Source organism: Alexandromys fortis, unplaced genomic scaffold (assembly GCF_014885135.2).
Source record: "Alexandromys fortis isolate MF-2015 unplaced genomic scaffold, M_Fortis_MF-2015_v1.1 scaffold_36, whole genome shotgun sequence".
Taxonomy (NCBI): Eukaryota; Metazoa; Chordata; class Mammalia; order Rodentia; family Cricetidae; genus Alexandromys; species Alexandromys fortis.
Window position 1 is genome coordinate 6,012,391 of NW_026067915.1, and position 26,678 is coordinate 6,039,068.

The 26,678-nt window shown below is 45.6% G+C and overlaps 2 protein-coding genes across 2 annotated transcripts in view; both read right to left on the reverse strand.

Moving 5' to 3' along the window:
* LOC126499963 (U8 snoRNA-decapping enzyme-like) lies at positions 1-1,491 on the reverse strand. Its single transcript, XM_050139524.1, has 3 exons — positions 1,351-1,491; positions 989-1,258; positions 1-192 (listed from the first exon to the last, which is right to left on the reverse strand). The coding sequence occupies exons 1-3, from the start codon at positions 1,489-1,491 to the stop codon at positions 1-3; spliced, it is 603 nt and encodes a 200-aa protein (XP_049995481.1).
* Positions 1,492-7,873: 6,382 nt separating this feature from the next.
* Nek11 (NIMA related kinase 11) overlaps positions 7,874-26,678 on the reverse strand; it is a 203,760-nt gene continuing 184,955 nt past the window's right edge. The window contains exon 16 of the mRNA XM_050139439.1: positions 7,874-8,891. Within this exon, the coding sequence (XP_049995396.1) occupies positions 8,636-8,891 (256 nt within the window). The 3' untranslated portion in view covers positions 7,874-8,635. The remainder of the gene's footprint in view (positions 8,892-26,678) is intronic.

The window sequence follows — 26,678 nt, forward strand, 5'->3', positions numbered from 1 at the left end:
TCATCTCAGCCTCCTTTGTATAATTCGTTCCTTTAGGATTGAGATGGTTTCAGGATCCAGAATTCCCAAGTCCTGGAGGGCTTCCAGGAGCTGCTCCCTGGAAGCACCAATGAAAGAATTCTCTAGGAAAGCGGGCAGGCCTCCCACGCCATCCTGCAAGATATACAGGGGCACCCGCACCAGGCCGAAGACCTGTGAAGGGGAGCAAACAGGACAAGACATAATTCTCACCGCAGCAGCAAAGTTTCTAGAGCAGATACCCCTGCAGAACAAGTCCCAAGCGTTCCTATTTCTGCGAGGCCCCTTGGGTATAACCCTGTAGAGGTAAAGGTTCCCGGGGCATGCTGGGTCCGTCTCCACGCTAATCCCGCCTATAGCGCTATCCTGTGGCCTGAATCCAGGCGTGGCCGACGCAGGCACAGCCCTGTACGTGAGGAGTTCTATTCCAGCTGTGTAGGCCTGGCTGGGGAACTCGAGACAACTGCAGACTCACAGGCCTTTTTAAGGAGGGTTTTCGGAGGGAAGTCTCCAAGTTCCTTTCTCCCTAGGGAGCTACCAGTGTGAAGGCAGGAGTCGCTTCTCCCCTTCTCCCCAGGAGTTTGGTACTTGCCAGAATTGGAGAATTCCCTTCCATGTATACACCTGTGCGCCTACTCCCCTGGGCCCAAACTGCTATTGTGGTATCATGCCTGATCGTTATCATACTTGGGAGAGTGTGTTCTAGAAAAATCTCTGCAGAGGACAGTCATGGTGTGTGTGTGTGTGTGTGTGTGTGTGTGTGTGTGTGTGTGTGTGTGTGTGTAATACTTTCATTCATAGGTGGCCATACTGACAATATTACCCAGCCTGGAGATGTTTAGAGTTTTGACTAGTCCTGCACACTGGGAGGGACAAAATGGCAGGGGACCAAAACCTCCCAAGGGGCTTTTCCTTGAAAAGGGACCACAGGGAAGGGAGGTAGGGGTAAGAGATCCCAGGCAAGTCCCACCTCCAATCCATAGTCTTTGGCTAGCGGTGCCTTGGCTTCCACAGCCTGGAGCTGCTCTAGGGTCAGACACTTAGTATAGAAGTGGGCCACCACTTTCGACTTGTCATCGCTGAGGGTGCTTCGGTAGTCGTTGTGGACCACACTGAAAGTGGACACACCCTCACCCAGCCTCTTCAGCAGTTCGTCATTCAACCCGTCCTCCAGGGTGGGGCTGTTATCGGACACAAAACCTCCAGGGAAGCCCAGTCGTCCATCAAAGCGCATGTACATCTGAGAGAGGAGGGAGTGGGGATTATTTGGGAGATGGAAAGGTGAGCCTCAGGAAGGGCGCAGAGCTAGGGCAGCAAGCAGTTGTTCCTCACCAGTACGGAATAGCGCAGTGGGATGCGGCCGCCGAAGAGCTTCTTTGGATTGGGCGCATACAGCATCACGTAACAAAGATGTCGCCAGGGGGGGCCCAGGGCCAGTGCTTCCGCCAAATCCACTGTTTTAGCCGCGGCCATAGATCTTTGCTTTCGTTCACTCTCGTGGTTCGGCAGAAGATTCTTACCCCAGACTGCCCATGCCTGCAGGGTTCATGAGCAGAACGAGACACCAGTGCGGGCTTTGCTACGGAACGACGGCAGCGAATCAGGCCGGGGCTTTTAGGCCCGGCAGTGGAGAAGAGCCTCGGGAAGCTGAAAGCTTCCTCGGGGTTGGGCCGCAGACCAGGGCGTGACTAAAGGTGGGGCTGCAGTACTAAGTCATAGTTAGGAGGGCTACAAAGCTGCGGGTCTCAGGTTTTCAATGTCGGGCCAGAGCAAGTTACCAAGCGGTGCAGAGAGCTGAAGGAGCAGTGTTGAGAGCCACCTCCGGTTTGGTCTTGAGAGAACTGGAGAATGGGGGTTGGGGTTGGTGTGGGAAGAATGAGTGAATTTTTGACCTTATTAAAAAACAAAATTCCAGAGAGTTCGCTGGTCTCTTCTGATGTGTGAGGTGTCACAACACGAGGTCCTCACCAGACAAACATGCCTGCCCCTTGATCTTGCACTTGCCAGCCCTAATCTGGCACACACCTTTAATCCCAGCACTCAGGAGGCAGAGGCAGGTGGATCTCTGTGAGTTCAAGGCCAGCCTGATCTACAAGAACTAGTTCCAGAATGGGCTCCAAAGCTACAGAGAAACTCTGTCTCGAAAAAAAAAAAAAAAAAAACAAGCAAACAAACAACAACAAAGAAAGAAATCTCAGTTGTTGGCTCTTCCAGTCTAAGGCATTCGGTTGCAGCAGTGACGGTGAACTAAGACAACAACCTTCAAGACTGGGGCCTACAGTGAGTCACCCTGCCAGCAACCCTGCTCTGAAGGGCTTTACATTTTCCACATTACTAACACGCCAGTGTGAAACAGCAGATTTGCTAGGGTCTCAGCCTCTCTCTCCTCTCACAGATACACATGTGCGCACGCACACAGATTCTGCCTCTTTGCACCTTCCCAGGTTTCGCAGATGTAAAACGGCAATTTAGTGCAACTGTCTGGGTAGGTGGCACACTTCCTCAGGGGCTGTATCTCGAGCTGCCTTCTCCATGACCTGTTTGGATTTGTCTCTACTGCATCCAGTGACGGTGGAGGTAGATCTGGCTGTTTCAGGACTTTCCACAAAGGGGGTCTAACTTCTCTAGATAAAAGTGGAACCTGCTTCTGTGACGGCAGGATTGGTGGTGCTGTCCTTTGTCAGTCAGTGTTTCGGCTCTTCCAGGACTTCCTCTGCCCTCCCTTAACCTCCAGCCTCTGCTCCTGTGGCTGCTGGCCCCTCCTCCTCCCCAACTCCTGTGTTCTTCCTTACTTCACTATGCACAGCTCCTACTCCTGGGCCGGTTGGTTCCCACTAGAACACTGTGCCGGACTCCAAGATTGTCTAGGTAGACTTTAACTGTGTTGTAAGCTCTAGGCTCCCTTAGTTGGAAGACGAGGAATTATGTGTGTTCAGCGACCCTGACCTCTCTCACCCCCCTGTATATGTAAATATTCCATGTGTAAACATCTATATTAATCAGAACACGGCTTCACACTGACGTTTCCAGGTCTAACTGCTGCAGCATGGACCACCCTGGTCCCCCTCTACCTTTCAAATATATTCATTTGAATTTCTTATAAATGGGTGAATTACAACTTAGCTTCAATCTTTCAGCATTCTCTGCTTTCAGACACACACTTTATTTAGTTCTGTTGTTTGCTTGGGCTCCTTCGAACAGCTAAGCTTCTTTGTAGATCTTCGATTACAAGGTAAGTCACCAAACTCCAGCACTGTCTTCAGCAAGGCTCGCGGTCACTGCTAAGGAGCCTTGTTTTTAACTTTAAACGTAGCAGAGCCCCAAGCAGTTGTTCAAACCCACGATCTAGAACTTGGCAGTCTGAGGCAGGAGGACAGCTGAAAGTCGGAGGTCCGCTGGACATGGAGAATTCCAGGGCACTGTGGACCACGGAGTGAGAGTCTCTCCCTGATACACACACCTGTGTGTGCCTAAACTTAGTACCTAGGAGGAAATGTAAACCCAGTGTGCATTCAGCAGGGATACAAAGAGTGCACCCTGTCTTGGAAGACACGGCTCCAGTAGATTCTATTTCCTTCCTTGAAACATTCTGAAAGCCACAAAGACAGGGTCCATGCTTTGTCTGGGCTTCTTTGAAAAGGAATATCTCTATTTTTTCTTTGTGAGACAGTCCTCCCAATTTGTAAAATTTGTAAAAAGCATTGCCCCTGCCCCAAACAAAGTCTGGGTCTTTGAGTATCAGGGAAAGGACAGGAAGCTCGAAGGTTAGCTTGTTGCCATGGTGACATAGGATGATCAAGCACAGGCCACGAACAGCTTGCAGTAAAACACAGTGGTCTCTTGCTCTGGAGTGTGTAGGTTGTATGAATGGCTGTGTTTTGTTGTATAGAGGCTGGGCTGCTGCGGGGGGACTCTGCTTCAATTCCCACATTCATGTGTCATATGCTAGATGGACAGGCTAGAGACGACAGCAGGGTGACAGAACATATGCGGGGACCAGCACACTTCCAACTCGGCCACGTTGGGCTCCAAGGAGAGTCAAGGCATTGAGAAATAGCCTTAAGGTTACAAGGTCGCCATCAGGGAGTATAGGGAGGGGTGAGGTGAACCAGACAACTCCATCTCTCAGAGCAGTGAAAATCGCATTTCTGAAGAACAAAAATGTTTCTAGCTGCCGAGGTGCTGCCTCCCAGACTAATGTGGAGTCCAGTTGTCCATTCTGTGTGTCTTAGTCTGTCTCCTGTTGCTATAACAACTGCATTAGTGCCCACAGGCCAGGCCATTTATAAAGAACAAAGCACTGCTCACGTTAGTTCTAGAGATTGGAAGGTCAAAGGTTAAGGCGCTACATCTTGTGCTAACCTTCTCGCTGATGGAGACTCTTTGACAAATCACCAGGTGGCACAGGCATCACATGGCCATAGGAGCCATGTTTTATGACAGGTAGATGATCCGTGGACCAATAACTGCATGCACCATCCAGGCAGACAGAATTTTTTTTTTCACTCAGTCACCTCTTAAAGGCCCCACCTAGCCTCGCTTTTTACTGTCTCACAAAGATTAAACATCAACAGGTTTTGTTGGGGTCCTACATAGATTCTAATGACCATTGTATTCCTAGTCAATATTTACCAATATACTAATTATTTGTTGAGCCATATTTATGAACAGTTTTCTGAAATTGGGAAAAACCTGAGGACCCCATGTGATGATTGTTTTGAGGCTATCCTGGCAACTTAGCAAGGTGAAGTGGGTAGAGATTGTTTGGAAAATAAAGCTGGTCCCACGAGCCAGCCACTCATCCGTATCTGCAGAGCAGCCTTCAAGGGTCACTCAAATGTCTGCAAGTGATTCTCTTTGGGGATGTGTTTGCAACAGTAACAGTAGAACCTCAGAAGTGAAGGAATGCTTGTGGATGAGGGTCCAATGACAGAAGTTCAAGTAGGCTAACCCCAGTCATTGGGTCTTCCTTCAACACGAAGAGCATCTACAGCCATCTGAAGTACCTCTACACCAAGACCACACCATGACAATTTCCCATGATTCCCTCTATTAGCTGCACTCTTCTCAGTGCTAGTCAGCGGTAGACAAGAAACAGATTCGGAGGAAATGAATTGCTCGAGATCGCAGTCATGGCAGGAGAAGGCCTAGGAGCCACACCATCTGGTGCTCAGCTTCTCCCTCAGACAGATTATGGGAGGCAGAACTATTGTTAAATGTTGCTTCTTTACTGTGTCTCTAGCCCTGCTTCACCAGCACACACACACACACAGAGGCATGCACATGGCACACAGACACCTGTTCCTTCTCTTCATTTCTCTTCTACTCTTCCAGGAGCCTGGTCGTCCTTGCTTCTGCCACCCTAGTTAAATGTCTCATCTTCAGGAAGATTGCAATGTCTTCACTCAGGAGCTATAGTTTAATGTGTCACTCCCCTTTATGCTAAGCCCAGGGCGATGGCTGGACTCTCAGAAGACCTAGGACATTTCTTCCAGCCCCAGGCTTGAAGCCTTTAAATAATTAACTTTCATTCCACTCCTTGGTGAGCTTTATCTCTGCATCACTCAAAATAGCTGGAGGCATTTCTTCTGTATACCTAGAAGGCAGAATGTGTGTGTGTGTGTGTGTGTGTGTGTGTGTCTGTCTGTCTGTCTATCTGTCTGTCTGTGTCTGTGTGTGAGGGGAAGGGAAGAAAAGACAGGGAGAACCAGGGGAGGGAGAGAGAGCAGCAAGGCACAAAATCCCTTCAGCTCCCATTTCTGTGACTTTTATCCATGTCATCTTCCTTGATTAGTTATTATTATCAGTTATCCACACTGAAGGAGCCACAAATTAAGACTAAAGGAGAAAGAGATGACAGATGCTCTTTTTCAAGTCAGGTCAAATTTTGCTGCTCACTCCCACACCAGTGAGCGAAAGGGAAGGTAAACCCCAGTGATCGTCTTTAAGTGGCTGTGCTCCCAAACCCTGCTATTCTGGCTCTCCCTTCTTCTAAGGCTGATGTGGCATTCACCACAAGCCCCTGGGGAGTGGGATATTATCTGCACCTGTCTTCTTGGAAACACGCTCTAAAACACAAGACATTGTTCTCGGGGCACACTGCAACTCCTCTCAGACCCAGCAACTCACACAAGCATTATCTTGTTCTAATATTATAATAACCATCATCAAGGAGACTGGATACATTCATTAACTTGGCTTCTTTTGCAGCCCCTTCTCTTCAGACCACTTTGCCATCTGGTCGGTCATCAAAGGGCTGGGGGTATCCAGAGGACTCTTCCTGAGGTGAAGACACAAACTGTCCTCTCCTCTCCTCTGAGTAAAAATTATCAACAACAGGAGGCTGTGAAGTTGGTAGAGTGATGGGCTGGGGTGCAGAGGAAGGGAGTGGAGGACGGATGTTGTTTTAGTTAGGGCAAAACCAAAATCAACGTGTGGAGGGAGGAATGGGTTTGTTTCAGCTTTCTATTCCACAGCATAGTCTGTCACTCAGGGACGTCAGGGCAGGAACTCAAACAGCGCAGGAACTTGGTGGTAGGGGCTGATGAGGAGGCCATGGGGGAGTGCTGCTTACTGGCTTGCTCTTCCTGGCTTGCGCAGTTTGTTTTATTATACACTCCAGGACCACCTGCCCAGGGGTGGCATTGGACCTTCTCATAATAATCACCGGGGAAGAAAATACACCACAGACTTGCCTGCAGGCCAGTCCCATGGAGGCAGCTCTTGATTAAGATTCCCTCTTCCCAGATGACCCTACTTTGTGTCAAGTTGACATAAAAATACATCATATTTTTCATGTATAAATCCATAAAATTTAAAAAATAAATAAAAGTATTATTTAAAGGGCTGGAGAGATGGCTCAGAGGTTAAGAGCATTGACTGCTCTTCCAGAGGTCTTGAGTTCAATTCCCAGCAACCACATAGTGACTCACAGCCATCTAGAATGAGATCTGGTGCCCTCTTCTGGCATGTTGTATACTAAATTAATTAATTAATTAATCTAAAAAAACTTTAAAAAATATTATTTAAAAATGAATAAAATAATTGATGCCTGAGGAGATAACTTGTGTGACTTAAGTATAATATTAGCACACACACACACACACACACACACACATCTTGGGGCTAGAGGGAGAGCTCAGTGCTTAAGAGCACCTGCTGCTTTTACAGAGGACCCAGGTTCAGTTCTCAGCACCCACATGGAGGCTCACAACCATCTATAACTCTAGTTCCAGGCTCCAAGAATCTCTTTTGGCCCTGGCTTAATGTCAGCTTGACACAAGCTAGAGTCGTCAGAGAAGGAAGCCTCGGCTGAGAAAACAAATCCATGAGATCAGGCTGCAGGCAAGCCTGCAGAGTATTTTCATAATTAGAGACTGATGGGGAAGGCGTCCAGCCAATGTGGGTGATTCCATCCCTGGGCTGTGGTCCTGAGGTCTATAAGAAAGCAGGCTCCTCCATGAGATGAGCAAATCAGGAAGCAGCATCCTCCATGGACTCTGCATCAACTCCTGCTTCCAGGTTCCTGCCCTGTTTGCGTTCCTGTCCTGGCTTCCCTCAGTGATGGACTACCACGTAGAAGTCTAAGTCAAATGAGCCCTTTCCTCCCCAGCCTGTTCTTGGTCATGGTGTTTCATCACAGCAATGGTAATCTTAACTAAGACACACATGGTACACACACATACATGGAGACTCAAATATATATATATATATATATACATATATATATATATGTATATATATATTCCTTAAAACATCAACTCATACCTCATCCACGTGTAAATTTTTAATGTTTTTAGTAGCAACAAAGAGCAAACAAAACAAAGCAAACATCACCTTTACAAAATGTGTTACATTTGGCAATATATTGTTACAAGAAAGAGATAAGAGCTGGAGAGATGGCTCAGCAGTTAAGAGCACCGGCTGCTCTTCCATAGGTCCTGAGTTCAATTCCCTACAACCTCATCATGGCTCACAACCATCTACATTGGGATCTGATGCCCTCTTCTGGCCTGCAGGCATACATGCAGATAGAGACTCACATAAAAAATACAGTAAATAGAAAAAGATAAAACAGGTGATTTGTCTTATAATGATGAGATCTGTATTTATCATGAATAAAAGGCTTTATTGCTCCATGAGTGAGTTTTGTGAGTAAATCACAGAAGGGAATCACTTTGGGGATTTTTCGATCCAAGCCCATTATTTACATACTACATGCACGTTAGTCATAGAAAGGAAAAAAAGTGTTGATCAAAATAATCACTGAAGATGAGCAGGCCAATGTCCAGGCCTGTGTCCTGTGTCCATCACAAGCACGTTGGCCATACTTCCTGGAGATTATGGTGGTGGTGCACTGAGCATGTCTTGGATGGACACAGCACAGAGCATCTGTGTTGTCAGAGAGTTTCCACCCCACTAGAAACCCTGAGTGAAGATTGCAGGCATGAAGGAAAGCCTTCCAGGACCCCAGACGTCATCTATGACCTTGACCTGGGGCTCCAAGCACCAGCAGTCAGAAAACCAAACTTCTGACCAGGGTCGAAGGTAAAGATGGCAGCTCCAGTTGCGCACTGGTTTCCCACAATGTAGTTCAGAGTGTAAACCCCATCGATTTTCACAGAAATTTATGTTCTTCTTTGGTGGCTGCTTCACAGTGGTGGCTCTGGAGAGTGGGCTCTCTTCCTTCTGTGGTCAGCAGCTGGTCCTCAAAGTAGAGGAGCTGGTCGACTTCAAAGCAGTCGCTGGCTCGAGGAACCACCGTCTCCAGGTGCTCCCGGATCTCTGCTTCACAGGCCTTCCGATGCCTTGCTCTCCTGAGGTAACTGTAGACCTCTTCAAACACTTCCGTTCCTAGCTTCTGCATGGCTGATCTGCCAAGAGAGGTAGGAAAGATTACACAGCACTCATAAAGACTGTCTGCAAGAAAATATACTTTATAGAAACAACGCTGTAATCCTGGCATTCAGAAGGGAGGAGAGCAGAGGCTAAAATATAGCATCTCACCCCCAGCATCCAACAGTGGGCAACAGCAATGCTTGAGTGTGGGTTGATTGTGTTCCAAGTTCTCTTTCGGAGACCTTGAATGCAGCAGAAAGCACGTGAGGTATACTCTTGCCTTCATCCATGTGTTTATACACAGTGTGGATGTGTTGGTGTTTCATCATGGTAATAACCCACCCAAGGCTACTTATGATGAAAACGGAGATTATATAGCACATATGCTGGAGATCTAAAGTCCAAACAGCATAGCATAGCTGCTCTGTGTTGATGCCTTCTCCTTGGTTTGAACAATAATGGTAAAAGTATATGATTATACAGGCATCTATGTGACCATGCGGTTTTGACACTATTTAAAATATATCTTTTATCTTCTCTAGATACATTGGGGTTTTTTTGGGGGGGGGAGAATTCACAAAGAGGCCAGTAAGTAGTAAAAACATGAAATTTTATATTATAATGAAATCTAAGTTAAAAAAAAGAACGTGTCACCCAGGCTATTCTTCAGGCACAGTATAGGAGCCCTCCACATGCATATCGGCAAAAGACTCATACACAGCTTTTTAACACCCTGAAAGTGGTTTATGTACTGTAAGGCATCCCTGCACATCAGGTGTAGAGTCACAGACAAAGAACACCACACATTCTTAGCACAGCCATCTTGCCTCATCTGGGGATGACAAACATCAGGCATCATTAGGAATGACAAGGTTGACTCTGTTGGTCCTAGTATCACACGCAAGGCTGGGGCAAAGACAGAAGAGCTCTGCACAAACAGGTGTGCAGTTCAGTAGCATGGGACATTTGACCTTGGGGTCTTTCCCCCCAATATTCCTTTCTGTTCTGTCAACTCTTGAATGCAGTTGCTGGCGTGGTGCCCTGTTGAAGCTAATATTCCTTAGTTGTGACTGCAATTCCGTCCACTACTCTAACCACCGTCAAAGTAGGCAGATTAGACCAACTAGAGTAAGATCCAGCTAGGTACTGCTGGAGACACACCGAAAACAAATCTGAAAAAATACAAAAAGCTCTGCTTAGGCCCCAAACAGTTCCTTTATTAATCAATGAAAGCAGCACAAAGACAGAAGGACCTCCCACACCACACGTGCAGATTTCCTGTGGCACATTGACTTAAGAGTCTTTCCAGTAAATACCCAGGAGTGCTAGATATGAACCACAGGGTGGACTTGCTTGGCTTTAGGCTTTCAAAGAAGCTCCATATTGACTCCCACAGGGCCTGCAGCTGGCTCACATATGCACTAGCAGTGTGTAAATGTGCCTCTCCCCTACATTCCCACCAGCGTTTGTTGTCTTTGTTGTTTTTGGATGATGTCACCCTGATTGGAGTGAGATGGAATCTCAGTGTAGTTCCAGTTCGCATTGCCCTGATGGACAGCCATGTTTTTCCCACATATTTATTGGCTACTGATGTTTCTTCCTTTCATGATTATCTGCTCAGTTCACTTGCCCATGTGTTGACTGGATGACTTGATATGGGGTGGGGTGCAGTGAGTTCTTTAGTGTTTGTAGATGTCAAATGTTTATAGTAGACAGAGATTCTTTGCCATTCTTCAGGCTGTCTCTCAACTCTGTAGATTGTTTTCTTTGCTATACAGAAGCTTTTTAATTTTGATGCAATTCCATTTGCCAATTACTGTGATTATTTCCTGAGCCACTAGAGCCCTTTTCTGAGAGTCTTTTCCTGTGTCTGTATCTAGAAGAGCCTCTTCTGTGTCTTCCTTTGGCACTTTCAGACTTTTTAAAAATGTCTTTGACCCACTTTTAAATTGATTTTTCTACTGGGTGAAAGGTGGGAATATAGCTTCATTCTTCTGCATGTGAATATCCATGTTGTCCACACCGTGTCTGTTACTGTGTCTCTGTCCACACCGTGTCTGTTGCTGTGTCTCTGTCCACACCATGTCTGTGTTACTGTGTCTCTGTCATCCACACCGTGTCTGTTACTGTGGCTTTGTGGTTAATTTGAGGACAAATGTTTTGCTACCTCCAGCATTGTTCTTTCTCCTTAGACTGATTTAGTTACTCTGGTTATAACTGTGCATTTCCTTATGAATTTTAGGATTTATTTGTTTTTTTTCTAATTCAGTTAGTAATGCCATTGGAGTTACAGTGGGGCTTTTGTTTCATCCTTAGATCACTTATGATAATATTGCATTTTTCCACTATGTTAAAGTTGCCAGTCCATGGAGGTTGTCCTGTCTTCTGGTGTCTCTTTCAGTGTTTGTTTCCTTGAGTGTTTAATGTCTTCTTCTAAAGGCCAGTGAGATGGCTTAGTGGGTAAAGGCCATTGCCATCAAGCCAGATGACCTCAGTTTGATCCCAGGACGCCATGGTAGAAGGAGAGAACCAATTCTTGACAATTGTCCTTTGACCTTCAGATATGGTACCATGGTGCACGTGCACCCCCCAACATACACACACACACACACACACACACACACACACACACAAGCATACGCAAGCACACCAAAATGTGACTTTGTAACAAATAAAGAGGCCTTGCACCGCCTTGGCTAGGTGTAGTCCTAAGTTTTTGTTTATATGAGGCTGCTGTGAATGGGATTTTTCTCTAATGTCTTTCTCATTAAATTTGTTATTGGGTTATTGATTTTATGTCCTGCTACTTTGCTGTAAACTGTTACATCTCAAAATTTTCTGGTAAAGAATTTAGGTCTTCCAAAGATAGGATTATATTATCCACAAATAGGGATCATTTCACATCTTCTTTTTTTATTTATTATCCTCTATTTCCTTGTGCTGTCCTATTACATAAGCTAAGGCTTCAAGTGCTGTATTGTACAAGGATAGAGAGACTCGGCCCCCTTGTCTCATTCCATATTTTAGAGGAAATGCCTCCACCAACCCTCTCTGGAGCTTTTTTCACAACAAACTAGCTGTAATATGGCTTTATTGTGTTGCGATATGTCCCTTACATTCCTAGTTTCTTCAGGGCTTTTGTTATAAAGTCCTTCTTGGTTGAATTATAATTGTGCTCCCTTTCATCAACTAAACCCCTTTTGTCTTCAAAAACCAATGTCACCCAGCTTTCCAGAAATAAAAATAAGAACCAGAATATAAAACAGATTTCCTATTAAAAGAGGATGAGGATAATTAGGTTTGCAAAGCAAAGATACACACACACACACACACACACACACACACACACACATACATACTAGGGTAAATAAATGACAACAAACTAGCTTTGGAAGACTTGTGGATTTGTTTAATTTGAAGATTTTTGTTCTTTCTCTGTGTGTGTGTGTGTCTTACTGTCTATATTGGTGCCCTCACCTATGCAGGCATGTGTGAAGGACAGAACTTTATGTTGGAATGTCTTTTTCAATTATTCTCCTATCTTATCTTCTGACACAGTTTTCATTAGCATCCAATGTCTCCTCACTCCTTAGTGCTAGGAGTTACAGATGTGGCCACCACACTTGGCTTTAACAAGGATGCTGGGATTCCAACTCAATTCCTCGTACTTGTCCAGCAATAACTTTAACCACAGAGTCATTTTCCCGGCTTCTCCCCAATGTACAGAGTATTGCTATGTTATTCAGGTTGATCTCAAAATCACAACGCTCCTGATTTAGCCCGCTGAAGGCTGAGATTCTTTGTGTACACCACCATGCCCTGCTAAGAATAAGCCCTTGTGACTGGAAACTGTAGGGTGTCCTTGGACATGCCTGACTTCAAGCTGCCTTGCATTTGCTGGGATTTGTCAAGGATCCCCTCCTTGACCAAACTTTAAAAGGTTCCACTAACTCAGCCCAGTTTGTCAAAACCTCTCCACCCTTGATGCTAACCAAGTTTTTAGGCAATTTTCCAATCCAATGTCCTCATGTCATTTCTGCTGCTGTGATAAAAGACCTTGACTAAAAGCAATTTAGGGGACACAAGGTTTATTTGAGTTCAATTCCAGTTACTGTTTATAATGGCAGGAAAGTCAAAGCAAAACTTGAAGCAACTAGTCACATCAGTCAAGGGTAGAGAGGAAAAAACAAACGCATGCTCGCTTAGCGCTCTGGGAGCTTCCTCACTCTCATACAGTCCAGGGTCCAAAACCAGGAGAAGGTGTGGCCCACTTAGGGCTTACCTTTCCACATAAGGCAATCAAAAAAACTCCCTGACAGGCCAACCTGATCTAGACAGTTCCTCGCGGAGTCTCTTCCAGGTGATTCTAGAGCCTGTCAAGTGGGCAGCTAAAGCTATCCAGCACATCTCCCTGGGTGCATTGGTAGCAAATCCCAGCTGCCCCCGCTTCTCTCAGTTTATGAACCTGCTTCCTATTGCGCTATTTTTACAGCAGCCATCCTTGCCTTGTTGGTTTCCTTGGTAGACAGACTTCTCACCGCGCCTCACGTCACAAAGCACCTGGAACCGGAAGGACTCCGTATGTGGGCTAACCTGGACTAGCCCCAGGGTGTGCCAAGCTCAGAACAGTCGTGGGCGACTATCTGTCCTATCCTAGATGTTTTGATTTGCACCTAAGTCACACGCACTCACTTGTGTTGTGGAATTCACCAGCTAGAGGTGTTCATAAAGATGATGAACTGTTCAAAGCTGGAGAGATGGCTCAGTTTATGTGCACTGGCTGCTCTTCCAGAGGACCTGGGCTCAATTCCCAAGATCCACATGGTAGCTCATAACTGGCTAGAACTCCATTATTCCCAAGGATCTAATGCTCTGTTTTGACTACCCTAGACACCTTGTTGCATAGACATTCATGCAAGAAAACAAACATAGACAAAAATGAGGGAAAAAAGTTTTTGGCTTTTTTTTTTGTTGTTGTTGTTATTGTTTGCTTGTTCTTAAAAGAAAACCTGCTGAACTTTAAACCCAGTTCTATGCAATACCACGAAGAGCGAGCAATACCATGGCGAGCAGAGCTTTACCTACTAGTAATTTCAGGAAATGATGAGTAGCGAATGATCAGTCTGCCTATGACCATGTAGTCACTAGACAGTGTGTACGTGTACTGAAAGGGCACATTGTGCTCCACCACTATTCACCACTACTAGTACCAGACAGAGATAAAATGATAAGGAGGGAAAAGCATTATTTGGTCCATAACACATCGGGATCAGTCAGGCTCCAGGCCAGGATCTGAAGAGCACTGCAGCCTTGCTTGGTGGGGTCCTGGGTCTGCTAGCCACATGGCTCCTACGTCTGTATGCCGTGCGGAGCAGAACTTCCTCTGCTTCTGACTAAGCAGTAACCCTTTCCCACTGTGGATCTGGAAACACTGTCTTCTAATTCTGTTTTCCCGATGATCTGACTGAAGGTGTCAAACAAGCACAAGCCGGTGCTAATGACGTTTTTCTTCTTTTATTTGTATCTGGGGCAAGTATTGCAGAAACCATTTGGTGTGAAACAAAGTTTTGATTTGATGTGTCATATAGATAATCTTGTGAAGAATTAAATCATGGGTTTTATATTGAACCATTAGAATTTTTTTACAGGTTCAAAATAATAAAATATTGGTAGCTGCGTATTGTGGTAGGACTTCCTGAATTATATACTTCATAAATACATGTGTATGCATAATCTATATGGGAGTGGAGATTGGAAGGCAGCTTAATAAAGTGTTTGCTTTGCAAGCAGGAGAACATGAGCTCTACCCCAGAATAAAATAAAGCCAGTCATGGTGGAGCAAGCTTATAATTCCAGAGGAAGGAAGAGGTGGGAGGATCTCTGGACTTGCTGGTCAGCTGCCATAGACAGTGGTAATCCTCAGGCTAGGAGAAACCCCGTCCCAATAGCAAGGTGGAAGAGGGCATCCTGTATGCACTAGTATACACACGCACACGTGCATACACACACACACTCTCTCTCTCTCTCTCTCTCTCTCTCTCTCTCTCTCTCTCTCTCTCTCTCACACACACACACACACACACACACACACACACACACACACTAGGAAAGGAAAAGAAAAACACAGAGTACAGACTGCTATCTGTGGCAGCTGAGGATTTGCATTTCCAGGTCAGAGGCAACGCTTGCAGCATCCTGGTCTCCATCTTCTGCCTATGCAGCACAGGAGGCGGAGGTGTTGGGAAATCAGGCCTGGCTACAGATTCAGGATGCATGCATGTGTCCCTGGAAGGAAGCTTATTTTTGGATCTGTGAAAGGAATGCATAAATGGTGCCAGACCGCGACAATACACTAGGGGACATGTCTGAGTTTCTTTTCCTGTCGCCGTGTTAAAATATTCCGACAAAAGCGACTTAAGGGGTACATGTTCATCCTGGTTCACAGTTCAAAGCCACAGTGTGCATCATGGCGGGGAAGTCAAAGCTGCTCGTGTTGCACCAGACTCAGGCCGCACAGAGAGAGATGAATGCATTGTGCTGGGCTCCCTTTCTCTATGTACATGTTCAGGATCCCGCCTGGGGAATAACACCACCAATAGTGGAGGAGTCTTCTCGCCTCAATTAATATGAGAAAGATAATCCCCCAGGGAATTCTAGAGAACACCAGACTGATAGCTAACACTAACTGCCATGGTGAATCTCATTTCCTTGTGCCCATCAGGTACAGTTCATACTTGAACTCTAACAGGATAAGAAGAGCAGGCTCTTCCCTGCAGGTCTGCCCCGAGTTAAAACTACCCTTGGAAGGCGGGAAAGGACCGTCCGATGAAAAGTATATTATCTGACCCATCTGGTTCACCACCACAATTATGCCCTTAGTGTGCTGAGTTCCCATGGCACTCTATCCGCCTGTCAATCACATCACACGGCAGTTTGCTTCTAAACTTCTGTTTCTCCGACATCAGGCTGAGCTGACACAGTGAGCAGAGAGGTAGGAATCGTGTCTTCCTGCCACGGGGCGTTCGGAGCCTTTAAAGATGCTGCACACTAGGACCAGAAGGCATTAATAACTGATTTCCAACTTAAAAGTTTGTTCAATAAATTATAAGTTGAAAAACAACTAAGACTACTAGCAAAATTTGAAGCATCACATAAATCTTTGTGGATTATGGAAACCAATTTGGCAGAATACATCAAGGGTCACACCCTATGAATCAGTAATTATAATAAAAGGTCGCCTTTTCTAAACCAGTAATTATAAGACATTTATCAAAGGAAAAAGCCTGAACCTGAAAATAACGTTAGGTTAAAAAAAAAGTTTATGTCAACATTATATATGAGTGGGAAAAGCTGAAAACAACCCAGAAGGATATTACAGTGTAGAGAAATTAATTATATTTTTGAAATACTTAATAACTTTGGAAAATACTCAAGAAAGGTGAGCAAGAAACCAATATTCTGCTTTTTTTTTTTAAAAAAAAAGTTTGCATTACATCTTAAGAATGTTCCAAGTTATACAAAGTACACCAAAAAATCTTGATAATGGCTCTTGACCATCCTGCTGGCCGTGTTCTAAACTATGTCAGCTTTGATTAGAACACAGGTTCGGGGGACACGGCACAGCCGCTCTTCCGAAGTTCCCTCTGCTCAGGCAATGGAGATATCCAGAGAGCTCACCACACGACCACAACAGGTGTGACCACACACAGGTCTCCCCTCCCCCCTTCTAGTCAGGATCATGTTTCTTTGCAGAGATATATACTGCTTTTTCAAAACATTTGTATCATTAGCATATTTAGAGCTTCTTGCTCTTGAAACAGTCCCAACAGTCTGGCTGTAACTGTGTGTGGCTGTAGTGCCAGAATTCAAGAGGCAGAGGCACGGGACTCATTGGAGCCCAGGAAAGAGTTCAAGGCCAGCCTGTGAATAGTAAGACAAGGCCTCAAATATCAATACTAGCAAACAAACCCCAAATCAACCTTGTGAGCGGTATCTTCTGAATAAGGCATGGCTATTGCATCCATGACCTCGCGGCTCTTCAGTTACCTGCACAAGACTGGGTCTGGAAACATTTCGTCATAGACAGGGCAGGGCAGCGCGGAGGCCACCACTCTCTGAGGACTGGTAGCCGTTAATAGGTGCTGGGGACAGGGTGCCATATTCCTAAGCGGTGCAGCTGCTGGCAAATTGCTGTGCTCCGCCCAGAAAGAACCCCCACCCTCACCGTGCAGGAAACTCTAATTAAACTTGGCTGGTCACACCCGATAAGAAAACAAGAAAGTAGGAAAGAGAGCTCTTGGGAAGAAGTCAGATTTCAGAGACGAGAATGAGGGTGACGATGACCTAAATACACTGTATACAGAGGCAAAACTGTCAAAGAGCAAAAATAAACTTGAAAAGATGAAGAAAAGGGAGGCCGGATCTCCAAGGCAGGTAAGTGAGGCCTCCTCACTGCTTCCTTCTGTCCCCACCTCCACCTCTTCTCCCTCCCCTTCCTTTTCTCTTCATTTCTTTTATTCCTCTCATCTTCCTTATTATTTCATCCCATAAGAGGAGGAATCTACAGATCGTCAGAGCGAAGGCAATTGCCGAGGGTGCATGACCTTCACCAGGACACAGATGAGTGGTGAAGACGCAAGCGGTGAGCATCACTGTTCAGGGCCAAGAATGCTTCTTGCAAATGTGATTTAAAAAAAAAAAAAGACTAAACACAGACTAGTGCATCTTCAGGACGTTCTCGGACAGCGAGGCCACTAAAGGCGCCTTCTGACTGCTCCTAGGGAAGGTGGTTTTGCACTGAGAAATGGATCCAATGTGAAGAGGCTGATGTGATTCTCTGAAACCATGGAGAACGGGTGGGCCTGGCTTTCCGTGCGATAGAGACAAATGAAGGATCCATGCAAGCACATTCTAATATGCTTGTATTTGCTTTAAATTTTTCTCTAATTATAGATCACTTGAAAATACAGTGATTGGCAATTAGGTTGTTTTTACTGTTTGATTCGGGCGTTCATCTGCAGCACATGTTATTCCAGTAGGAAAGCAGAAGGGGCTAACATTTCCCTCTCTTTTCAGGAAACCGGGCTGTCTGAACGGCCTGTTTGTAACAATCACAGAGGGGTTGTCTTCCTGACTAGGTGACAAAGGAGACAGTCTTTTGAGAACTGTTTCTGCACTTCTTAAAGCTGTCAGCGTCCTCATACCTGCGTGTGAGAACTACAAACGATATGAGAGTGGCAGGGTACGGCACAGCCCCACTGTCTGTCATCATGTGGGGGAATAAAGAATGGCAGGTGTATGAGTGTGTACAGATGGATGGACTATTACACAGCCTTAGTAGCGGTGACCCTTCCATTGCAGTGACACAGAGATCTAGAAGAATTACGCTAGATGAAATCATCTAGGCACACATAAATCCCGTATGGTCTCATTTACACAATCACACTGAATATATAACAGTAGAGTGGCTGGGGTGGTGGAAAAGTCAAAGAAAGACAGTTGAGTTATAGTTACAACAAAGAGTAAGTCTTCTCTCGTATACAGGTCACGACCCAGCCTAAGGAATGTGCCACCCATACTGGACTAGGTTACTTAACCATCAAGAAACTCTCCCACAGCCAAGCCCACAGGCCAGTCTTGTCTAGTTAATTCTTTAGCTGAGGCTCTCTTCCCGGATAATGCTAGGGTGTGTCAAGTTGACAGTTAAAACGAACCCACACAACTCGAAAGCCTTCCTAGGACTTGTCTGCCTCCTCTGCCTCTGACCCTTGGTTTTCCTGCTTTAATTACTCTGGTGGGCATGTTAGAGGTCCTGAGAGTCTGGATGAATTATTCTTGCCTTGCTCTAGATTAGGAGGGCTCAACTTGAGTCTTTGCTGCTTGTTAAAGGTATGGTCATAGTCTATGGTAATAAGAGAGTTGTCCAAATGCTCATTCAATACGAAGTTAAGTATATTCTAAACAAAAAAACACCAATTAGGATCAGATACTTAGAAGGCTTTTTGGATCCCTGAAAACTTTTTGAATTTTCCTGAAGGACTATAAAACAAACACTCATCCATCCTAGATAGGATACCAATGACAGACCAAAGAAATTGTTCCATGGAAATCTAGATTGGTGAGCCAATGAGTCTATCAGGATTATTTACAGGTAAGGGGCGACTTACAGGAGTATGGGTGATCAAAGGCACAGTTGTATACCCAAAAGCCTCCAAAACTGCATCCCTGAGCCTCCTCTGTATCCATGACCTCCTCTGCACCCCTTGACGACCTCTGTACCCCTTGACGACCTCTGCACCCCTTGACCTCCTCTGCATCCCTGGACCTCCTCTGCACCCCTTGACCTCCTCTGCATCCCTGAAGCTCCTCTGCATCCCTGGAGCTCCTCTGCATCCCTGGACCTCCTCTGCATCCCTGGACCTCCTCTGCATCCCTGGGCCTCCTCTGCATCCCTGGAGCTCCTCTGCATTCTTTGACCTCCTCTGCATCCCTTGACATCCTCTGCATCCCTTGACCTCCTCTGCATCCCTGGACCTCTTCTGCATTCCTGGAGCTCCTCTGCATCCCTGGAGCTCCTCTGCATCCCTGGACCTCCTCTGCATTTTTTGACCTCCTCTGCATCCCTTGACCTCCTCTGCATCCCTGGACCTCCTCTGCATCCCTGGAGCTCCATGTATAGATTGCAGTCAATTCTACCCCAGCTTTGGCTTCTTTAGTTTTGAGTCTCCCTCCTCCCCTAGGAGGTAATGTTTTCAATTCCAAGGAAACAGTCACAGCTGGGACCCACTTAACCGTAATTACCAGGATTTAGACTTGGGAGACGTGGCTTCTAAGTGAGCCCTGTACATGGTGGGAGCTGAAATGTCATACCATCGCCTGGAAAGTGGTCTCATCACCACACCACGTGTACCCATTGTCCCCAGGGTCAGTGAGCTAAAAAGATACTCCGGCATCTCCAAAGCCAGAGAACGATTTCTATACACTCACAGTCTATTGTAGTCAGATACTAGGATTTAAAACAGTTGGACCAGTAAGCAGCATACTAGGCAGTGACTCTGACCCACAGGAGGAAGGCAGAGAGTGAAGTAATAAATGTCATGGACAGTGACCGCTCTTCCCACGCTCCTGACACTGTATGCTCACGTCACACATGGGGCTTAATTAGACAACCCCAGGAAACAGGCCCCACTGTCCATATTTTTATAGCCACCCAGACAAAAATCTCAATGAGTCATGGAAAACTTGTTCAAGACCATAGAGTTGTTAGTGGTTTAAAAAAAAATGCATTAGAGTCTGAACTCAGTCTGCATGACTTCAGGAGCCAGGCTCCTGGCATCTTGGCAGTCACACACCAATAAATCTCACCCTTTCCTGCTTGAGCTTTGGGTATTTTCTCTTCAGCAATTAAAACTTACTAAAACCAAATCCATGACTTCCTGGCTCACTGTATCCCAGTCACCTTTTGAGATGTCTAATACCTAGTGTAACCGGTTCTACTATTTCCCTAAAGTAAATTCAACAAACCAGTTCCTCTAAAAAGTTCAGGAGACAGGGGTGTGGCTCAGTAGTAGGTCAAATACTTAGCAATGTCCTTAGCTTAATTCTCAGCGCTGCCAGAAAGCAAACGATCAGTTCTAATCTTTGCAGCTTTTGGGGGCTTCCACCAAACTATCCACTGGTTTCCTGAAACACGAGCCAGTAGCTTAAACTTCCACTGAATCTCCAGATTCTCCAGGATGGTTTTCTCAAGACCATACTTATTCCCATACGCCCAGCCTTGCAAGAGCTGTATTCTTCAGTCATAACCTGTTCAGTGCCTGTCAGGAGTCTCACGTTAGAGCGGCCAACGTCAGCTACCTCACCAGGTCTGCCATATTTCTGCTTGTCCACAGGCATCCACACTCCCAACGCAACCTTCCAATCAATATTCAGTAAATACATGGGAAACAACAACGTATTTCTTTTCATTGGTTCATTCTGCTGTTTGATAATTTCATACATGTATAGAATGTATTCTGATTACTGCTCCATCCTCACCCTCTCATATCCCCCATCTCTCTCAGCCTCCCCGCTTCCCCTGCATGCCACTCCTTCCAGTTCCTTTCCCAACTTCGTTACTTTTGGTTTGGTTTTGTGAGTAACCCAGCTTGATCAAGGCTATCTGACATGTATTAGCTTGCGTCACTGATACAATTCAGCATCCACAACAAGTCAATGGGGAAAGGGAACACCGTTCCTATCTCTTTCTGTTTCATTCATTTTACATCATCATTCCCATCTCACGGGGCAGGAAAAATGGAAGTTCAAAAAGTTTGAATGATCTTTCCAAAGCAAAGCTGGTAAGTCACAAATGTGATTTACATGTCTCGGCTTCTAAATGCGTCCCACCCCCACCCCACTAGACAGACACAGTTCTGCAGGTATGTAACTAAGAGATGAAAGATTCTAGGGTCCTACAGAAGAGTTTACAGCCAACAGGGCAGCCATTATCCCCCACTCCCCACAACCCAGGAAGGAGTCTGTGATGCTGGTGCAGGAAGCCAGCAAGCTGCTGCCCAAGTACAGTGCTCCATCCTGGGTGTGGGCAACAGCTGCGTTCAAACACGGAACCTCTTCCTTTTGGAGCGGAGTTTGGGTGCTGCCAACTATGGAGAGACCAACAGTGTGCTGCTACACAGTTTCTGTCTTTCCGTGCACTTGTTATTTCGTACGGATATAGGCTGTAATTCTTCCTGCAGCTGTGCAGAGGCAGCCCCAAGCACCCGCACTGCAGCTGGCGCTCAGAAAGTGTGAATCCCAGCACCTCTGGCACCACCTTCACTCTGTGACACGTGCTATGTATAAAGTAAGAGGAAATGGGGGGGGCCGAGATTCAAGAGACTGTTATAAAAATAAGACTGCCAGAAGATAATAGCTCCGCTGTCCATCACAGAGGTTCTCTACAGCTCCCTGCCTAGCTGAGAACTGGCCAAGCCTTTACTCAGGATCTATTTAGGATAACCAAAGATCTGTTCTATTCCCGCAGATAACCGAACAACCTTTTGGAAACCAACGTGTGCAATAAAGAAGATAGCCTGCTTATGTCTGACCCCATATTCCACACATCTGCCCATTCGCTCACACAGGCTAGTCACTGAGCATTCAGTGGACTGAAGAGTCAGTGGAAAACCAGCGGAGACATCTGCCTAAACTATCACTTCTCTTTCCCTTTGAAAAAAAGATGCAACAAGGAAAGCATGTCATTGTGCCTCTAGAAACAGGTCACATTCCTGGATGAAAGGGGAGTTCATTCCTCACGCCACCTGGCAACACTCAGCCCCTAATGACACCCTCAGCAGACAGTCTTCCGTGTAGGCAGATGAGGCAGTAGCTGACCCAGACCCCACCGCACTGAGGAGATACTGACAGTGGCTAAATGCAGGGTTAATGAGGGCTCTGGAGTACCAGCCTCAGTTCCATCTCAGGGTTCTGAGAGAAAGCCATGACAAGTGTGGGGTTTGGGATCTGAAGGCGGAAAAGGAATCTCTCCCTCTGGACTTTTTCATGCCTCTATCCTAATTCTCCTGTCCTTCTTCTAACTTTTCCTAGTGTCTTCTTCTATTCTAAAATCTCTTCTCCTTCAGGAGCCTTAAAGCAATAAAGAAACTACAAAAGATACCTTCTCATTGGTCAACATTACATTCCTATGGTAAGTAATCAGGGAGCTGAAGCATTGTCATGGCAACATAAGATCCCAAGGCCATAGGAGCAAGCCCATGACCAGATGTGGGGGAGCACGGTGCCCACTGACAACTCTGAGACGTAGGTCTATTGTTAGTAGACTGGTAAGCAAAGAATTGGCACGCTTTCCTTAGTAACCTTGGTTGGACCTCTGCGACTCTGCCCTTGTACAGAGCTGTACCGTTTCAAACTTATGAGCTGTTTACAAACTACAGGGCAGGCAAAGAGCAGCCTCGCGGTGATACAGTATCTCCTGGCACCTTGTCCAGTTTCTTCGGCCACTAGAATTTATTTGCCTAATTTGATATTCACAAATTGTTTTTAATGATGTAGCGTAAAATTGACTAATCACACATCCTGGATATGCTTCGGACAGCTGAGTTAAATCCTTCCATGCTTCGTTACTTTAAGACTTCCCTGGTCACTGCGGGGAAGAATCTATTGCTGAAAGAACGGGCAAAGCAACACACAGAGGCGCAGCTGAAGAGTGATGAGGTTCCGCCTTGACTCCATAATGTTATCCCACGTCCTTCTTCTCAGAAAATCAGTAGCAATAACCATTTGTATGAATGTGATCTTAAAAATAAAAAGTCAGGCAGTAGTGGTGCACACCTTTAATCTAGCACTCAAGAGGTGGAGGCAGGCGAATCTCTGAGTCTGAGAGCAGACTGGTCTACAGAGCATGTTCCAGGATGGCAAAGACTACACAGAGAAACCCTGCCTTGAAAAATAAAAACCAGAAAATCAAAACATTTCTATTAACTAATGCCTGAGAGTAGAAACTATGGGGCTTGAATTGTTGCTCTTCTAGAGGACCCAGGTTCAATTCCCATCACCCACATGGTGGCTCCCACACCATCTGTAACTCTCATCCTAGGGAAACTGACACCCTCTTCTGACCTCCATAGGTACCAGGTAGTTCATATACATAGTGCAGCAAAGCATCCATATACATAAAATATTTATAGAGAATATAGCCATCCAACCAGCCAGGAGCACCCCGTCACTTATTCCCCAAAAGATTTAAATCAAATTCTGCCTTCAGTTTTGTGCCTATCTCTTCTTCAAGAGTTACATATTTTTAATTTGAGAACTGAGAAGCAAATATACTTAGCTAAGCCCCCCAAATAGTGCAAGGCTTAGTTCACCATTGGGTGGTTTGTTTTTCATCCAGTGAGCCACCTTTGTGAAATTCACAAGTATGTTTCCCGTGAAACCACCCAGCATGCTGTATGTCCAAAGCCATGTGAAAAGCTTGGTCCTGCCTGAAGGACTGCTAATGCTTTGGCATTCTTGATAATGCGGGTTAGAGCTGTGCCGTCTTGATGCCCGTTTGGCCTGGCTTTGTAGAAACTCAGAACCTGGCTATTCACACAGCCAGGCAGTGAATTCACACAGCACCCTGACTTCCTAAATTCTCTTTCATTATTTACTTCCTCTATATTATTCAACAAGGTTTACTGTCTTTTTCCTGATACTAACAGAGACTAAAAATTTTTTTCAGGTGTAAGTGTTAAGCCCAGATCAGCAAAATATGTTATTCAGATGTGCCAACTGTGAGTCATTTTTTAAAAAATGATCCTGATGAAATATTAGAAAATAAATATATCCTTAAATGAGGTCAACTTTCAGTCTCTTAAAGGCAAATATATTTCATCTTTTATTTCTCTGTGCTCCCTCTAATCGTAAGCACTAGTTTCTATAAACAGCGGGAGGTCACCAAATGCTGCTGAATTAAACAAGAGATGACACTTGCTGTACTGCTGTGTCCCACCACCCTATGAAACATTTGAGGCTATGAAGAGAAAGGTTTCATAGCCCAAGAGTTCAAGAGGCTTGAGAGCATGGCACCAGCTTCTGTTCCGCTCTGGGGCAAGCGTCATGATAGGAGGTGCCACAGTACAAATGTTTAGGAGGGAGGATACACTGAGAAGGGAGTGGGGAGAGACAGACAGAGATAGAGACAGACAGACAGAGAGAGGGAGGGAGAGGAAAGGAGGGGGATAGAGAGGTAGAGAGAGAGATACAGAGAGAGTGAGAGAGTCCTCTCCATTGCTTTCCTAGTCATTCTAAATGACTAACCATCTTATCCTGGATTTCCCCCAAAGGCTCCATTGTCTCTCAGTATCACCACACTAGGGACTAAGCTTACAGCAGAGAATTCCTGTGGAGACACAGCTCCCCATTCTTGAGAGTTTGGTTCATTCTGGGACAGCTCAGCCCTGGAGGAAAGGTGTCCTGACTGGGAAGCCAGGATACCTGAAGCTGGGGTGCCGTGGGGGATGGTCTCTGCGCAGGTTATAGGGATCCTGCTCCTACAAAACTCAGCCACTACAGCTGAGTTTTGCTCTGCTTCCTTACAGGAACATGCTAGCAGAGCTATGTGCTTCTTCTCCAGCCCAAGATGTTTCTTCTGCTAACACTCTGCTAGGGGAACCCCCCTGCGGAAATATAGCAATCTCCTCCCCTCCTCAGCCTTGCTCAGTCCCCTTAAGGCACATCCTAGCAAGGTTCTTCTGTTCTGCTCCTCTGCCTTGCTAAGGCCCTCTAGGGAGCGTCTCAGCAAGGTTTTTCAGCTCTGTCCCCTAAGGGACTTCCCAGCCAGGTTCTTCTTCTCTGCACCAGGAAATGAAAGTCCTCACCCAAGACTCTTTTGAGAAAGAGATTTATTTGGGAAGGAGGAATCCAGGAGAGTGGCTGCCTTGGCCACTTAACAGCAGCTCTCAACAGAAGGGGTGGAGGGGCTTATATAGGGGTAGAGTTTTCCTAGGAAGAAAGGGGATTGGTTAATTTTTTCCCTGCTCAGGAATTGGCGGTTTAGCTGGTCAGGGGCAGGATGACTGACTTCATGGCCAATCTGTGTTTCTTTCACTGGTCCTTTTCAGCTTTTTGACTCTAGTCTTAGGTCCAGGGCATATTTCTTTCACTGGCTTTAATTCTAGGGACAAAGTGTGTTTCTTTGACACTAGTTTCAGAGCCAGGGCACCTGTCTTTAGTCCTGGGTTCAGGGATAAAGATGTTTTCTTTCCTGGCTCAGCTCTCAAATCCAGGGTGTGTTTCTTTCTCTGGATTCAGAGTCAGGGTTCTCAGTGATTGGTTGGTTTCCTGCCCCAGTTGTCCCTTTCACCCTACAGCATGTATATTCTCTGTGTAGATATGTATGCATGTGTGTGTTCTATGTGTATATATGTGCACATGGGTGTACTATGTATAAATATGCGCACATATGGGTATGTTCCATGTGTATATATGTGTGTGTTCCATGTGTATATATGTGAGCATGTGTGTGTGTTCACACACAAGTTGACCTTGACCTTTGGTGCCATTCCTCAGATGCCATTCACCGTTTTTTAAGACAGACTTTCTCACTGGCCTGTAACTCACCAAGCAGACTAGGCTACTTAACCAATAAAGCCTTGGTATCCTCCCATGTCTACTTTTCCAGCACTGGATAACAAGAATATATCAACCATGCTCACCTTTTAAAATAAGAAGAAAAAAAAGCACGGATTTTTTTTTTTTTGCCAAGTTGGCTACCTCTCCAGCCACCATTTACTTCCAGCTTTTTGAACCAAACTTTCAATTATGCATTTGCCCTCATAAGATCATGAGTTGTACACTGATTGCCCATAGCTAATGCCTCACACCCAACAAACTCTCGAGAAAAGAGTAACTAATTGACCGCAGCCCTTAAGACAACAGGGAAGGAGGCCTGACCGGATCCTGGAAGGGTCTCTTACTCCGCACAGGCATGCAGCCCCACTTCTACTTGTACTCTACTTGCTGGCTACCAAGTATTATCCAAGTGCTATGTGTATACAGAGCTTTGCTGTCCTAATATTGAAGTGCCAGTTTAATCAGCTGTCCCCTCAGAGCTGCTCCATGACACCTGTCTTTTTTTTTTTTTTTTAAAGAAACGAAGTGGTGGAGCTATGTCTAACATCGCTCAGATCAGATCTGAACACCCAAGGAAAAGAACCATAGCTTCATCTGTTTCTCCACAGAAGGGTTATTTCAATCAGTATGACAGAAATGGCTTTATTCATAAGGCACTGGAAATGCTGAAATAGTAACTAGAATAGTAAGCTCTTCACACACAGAAC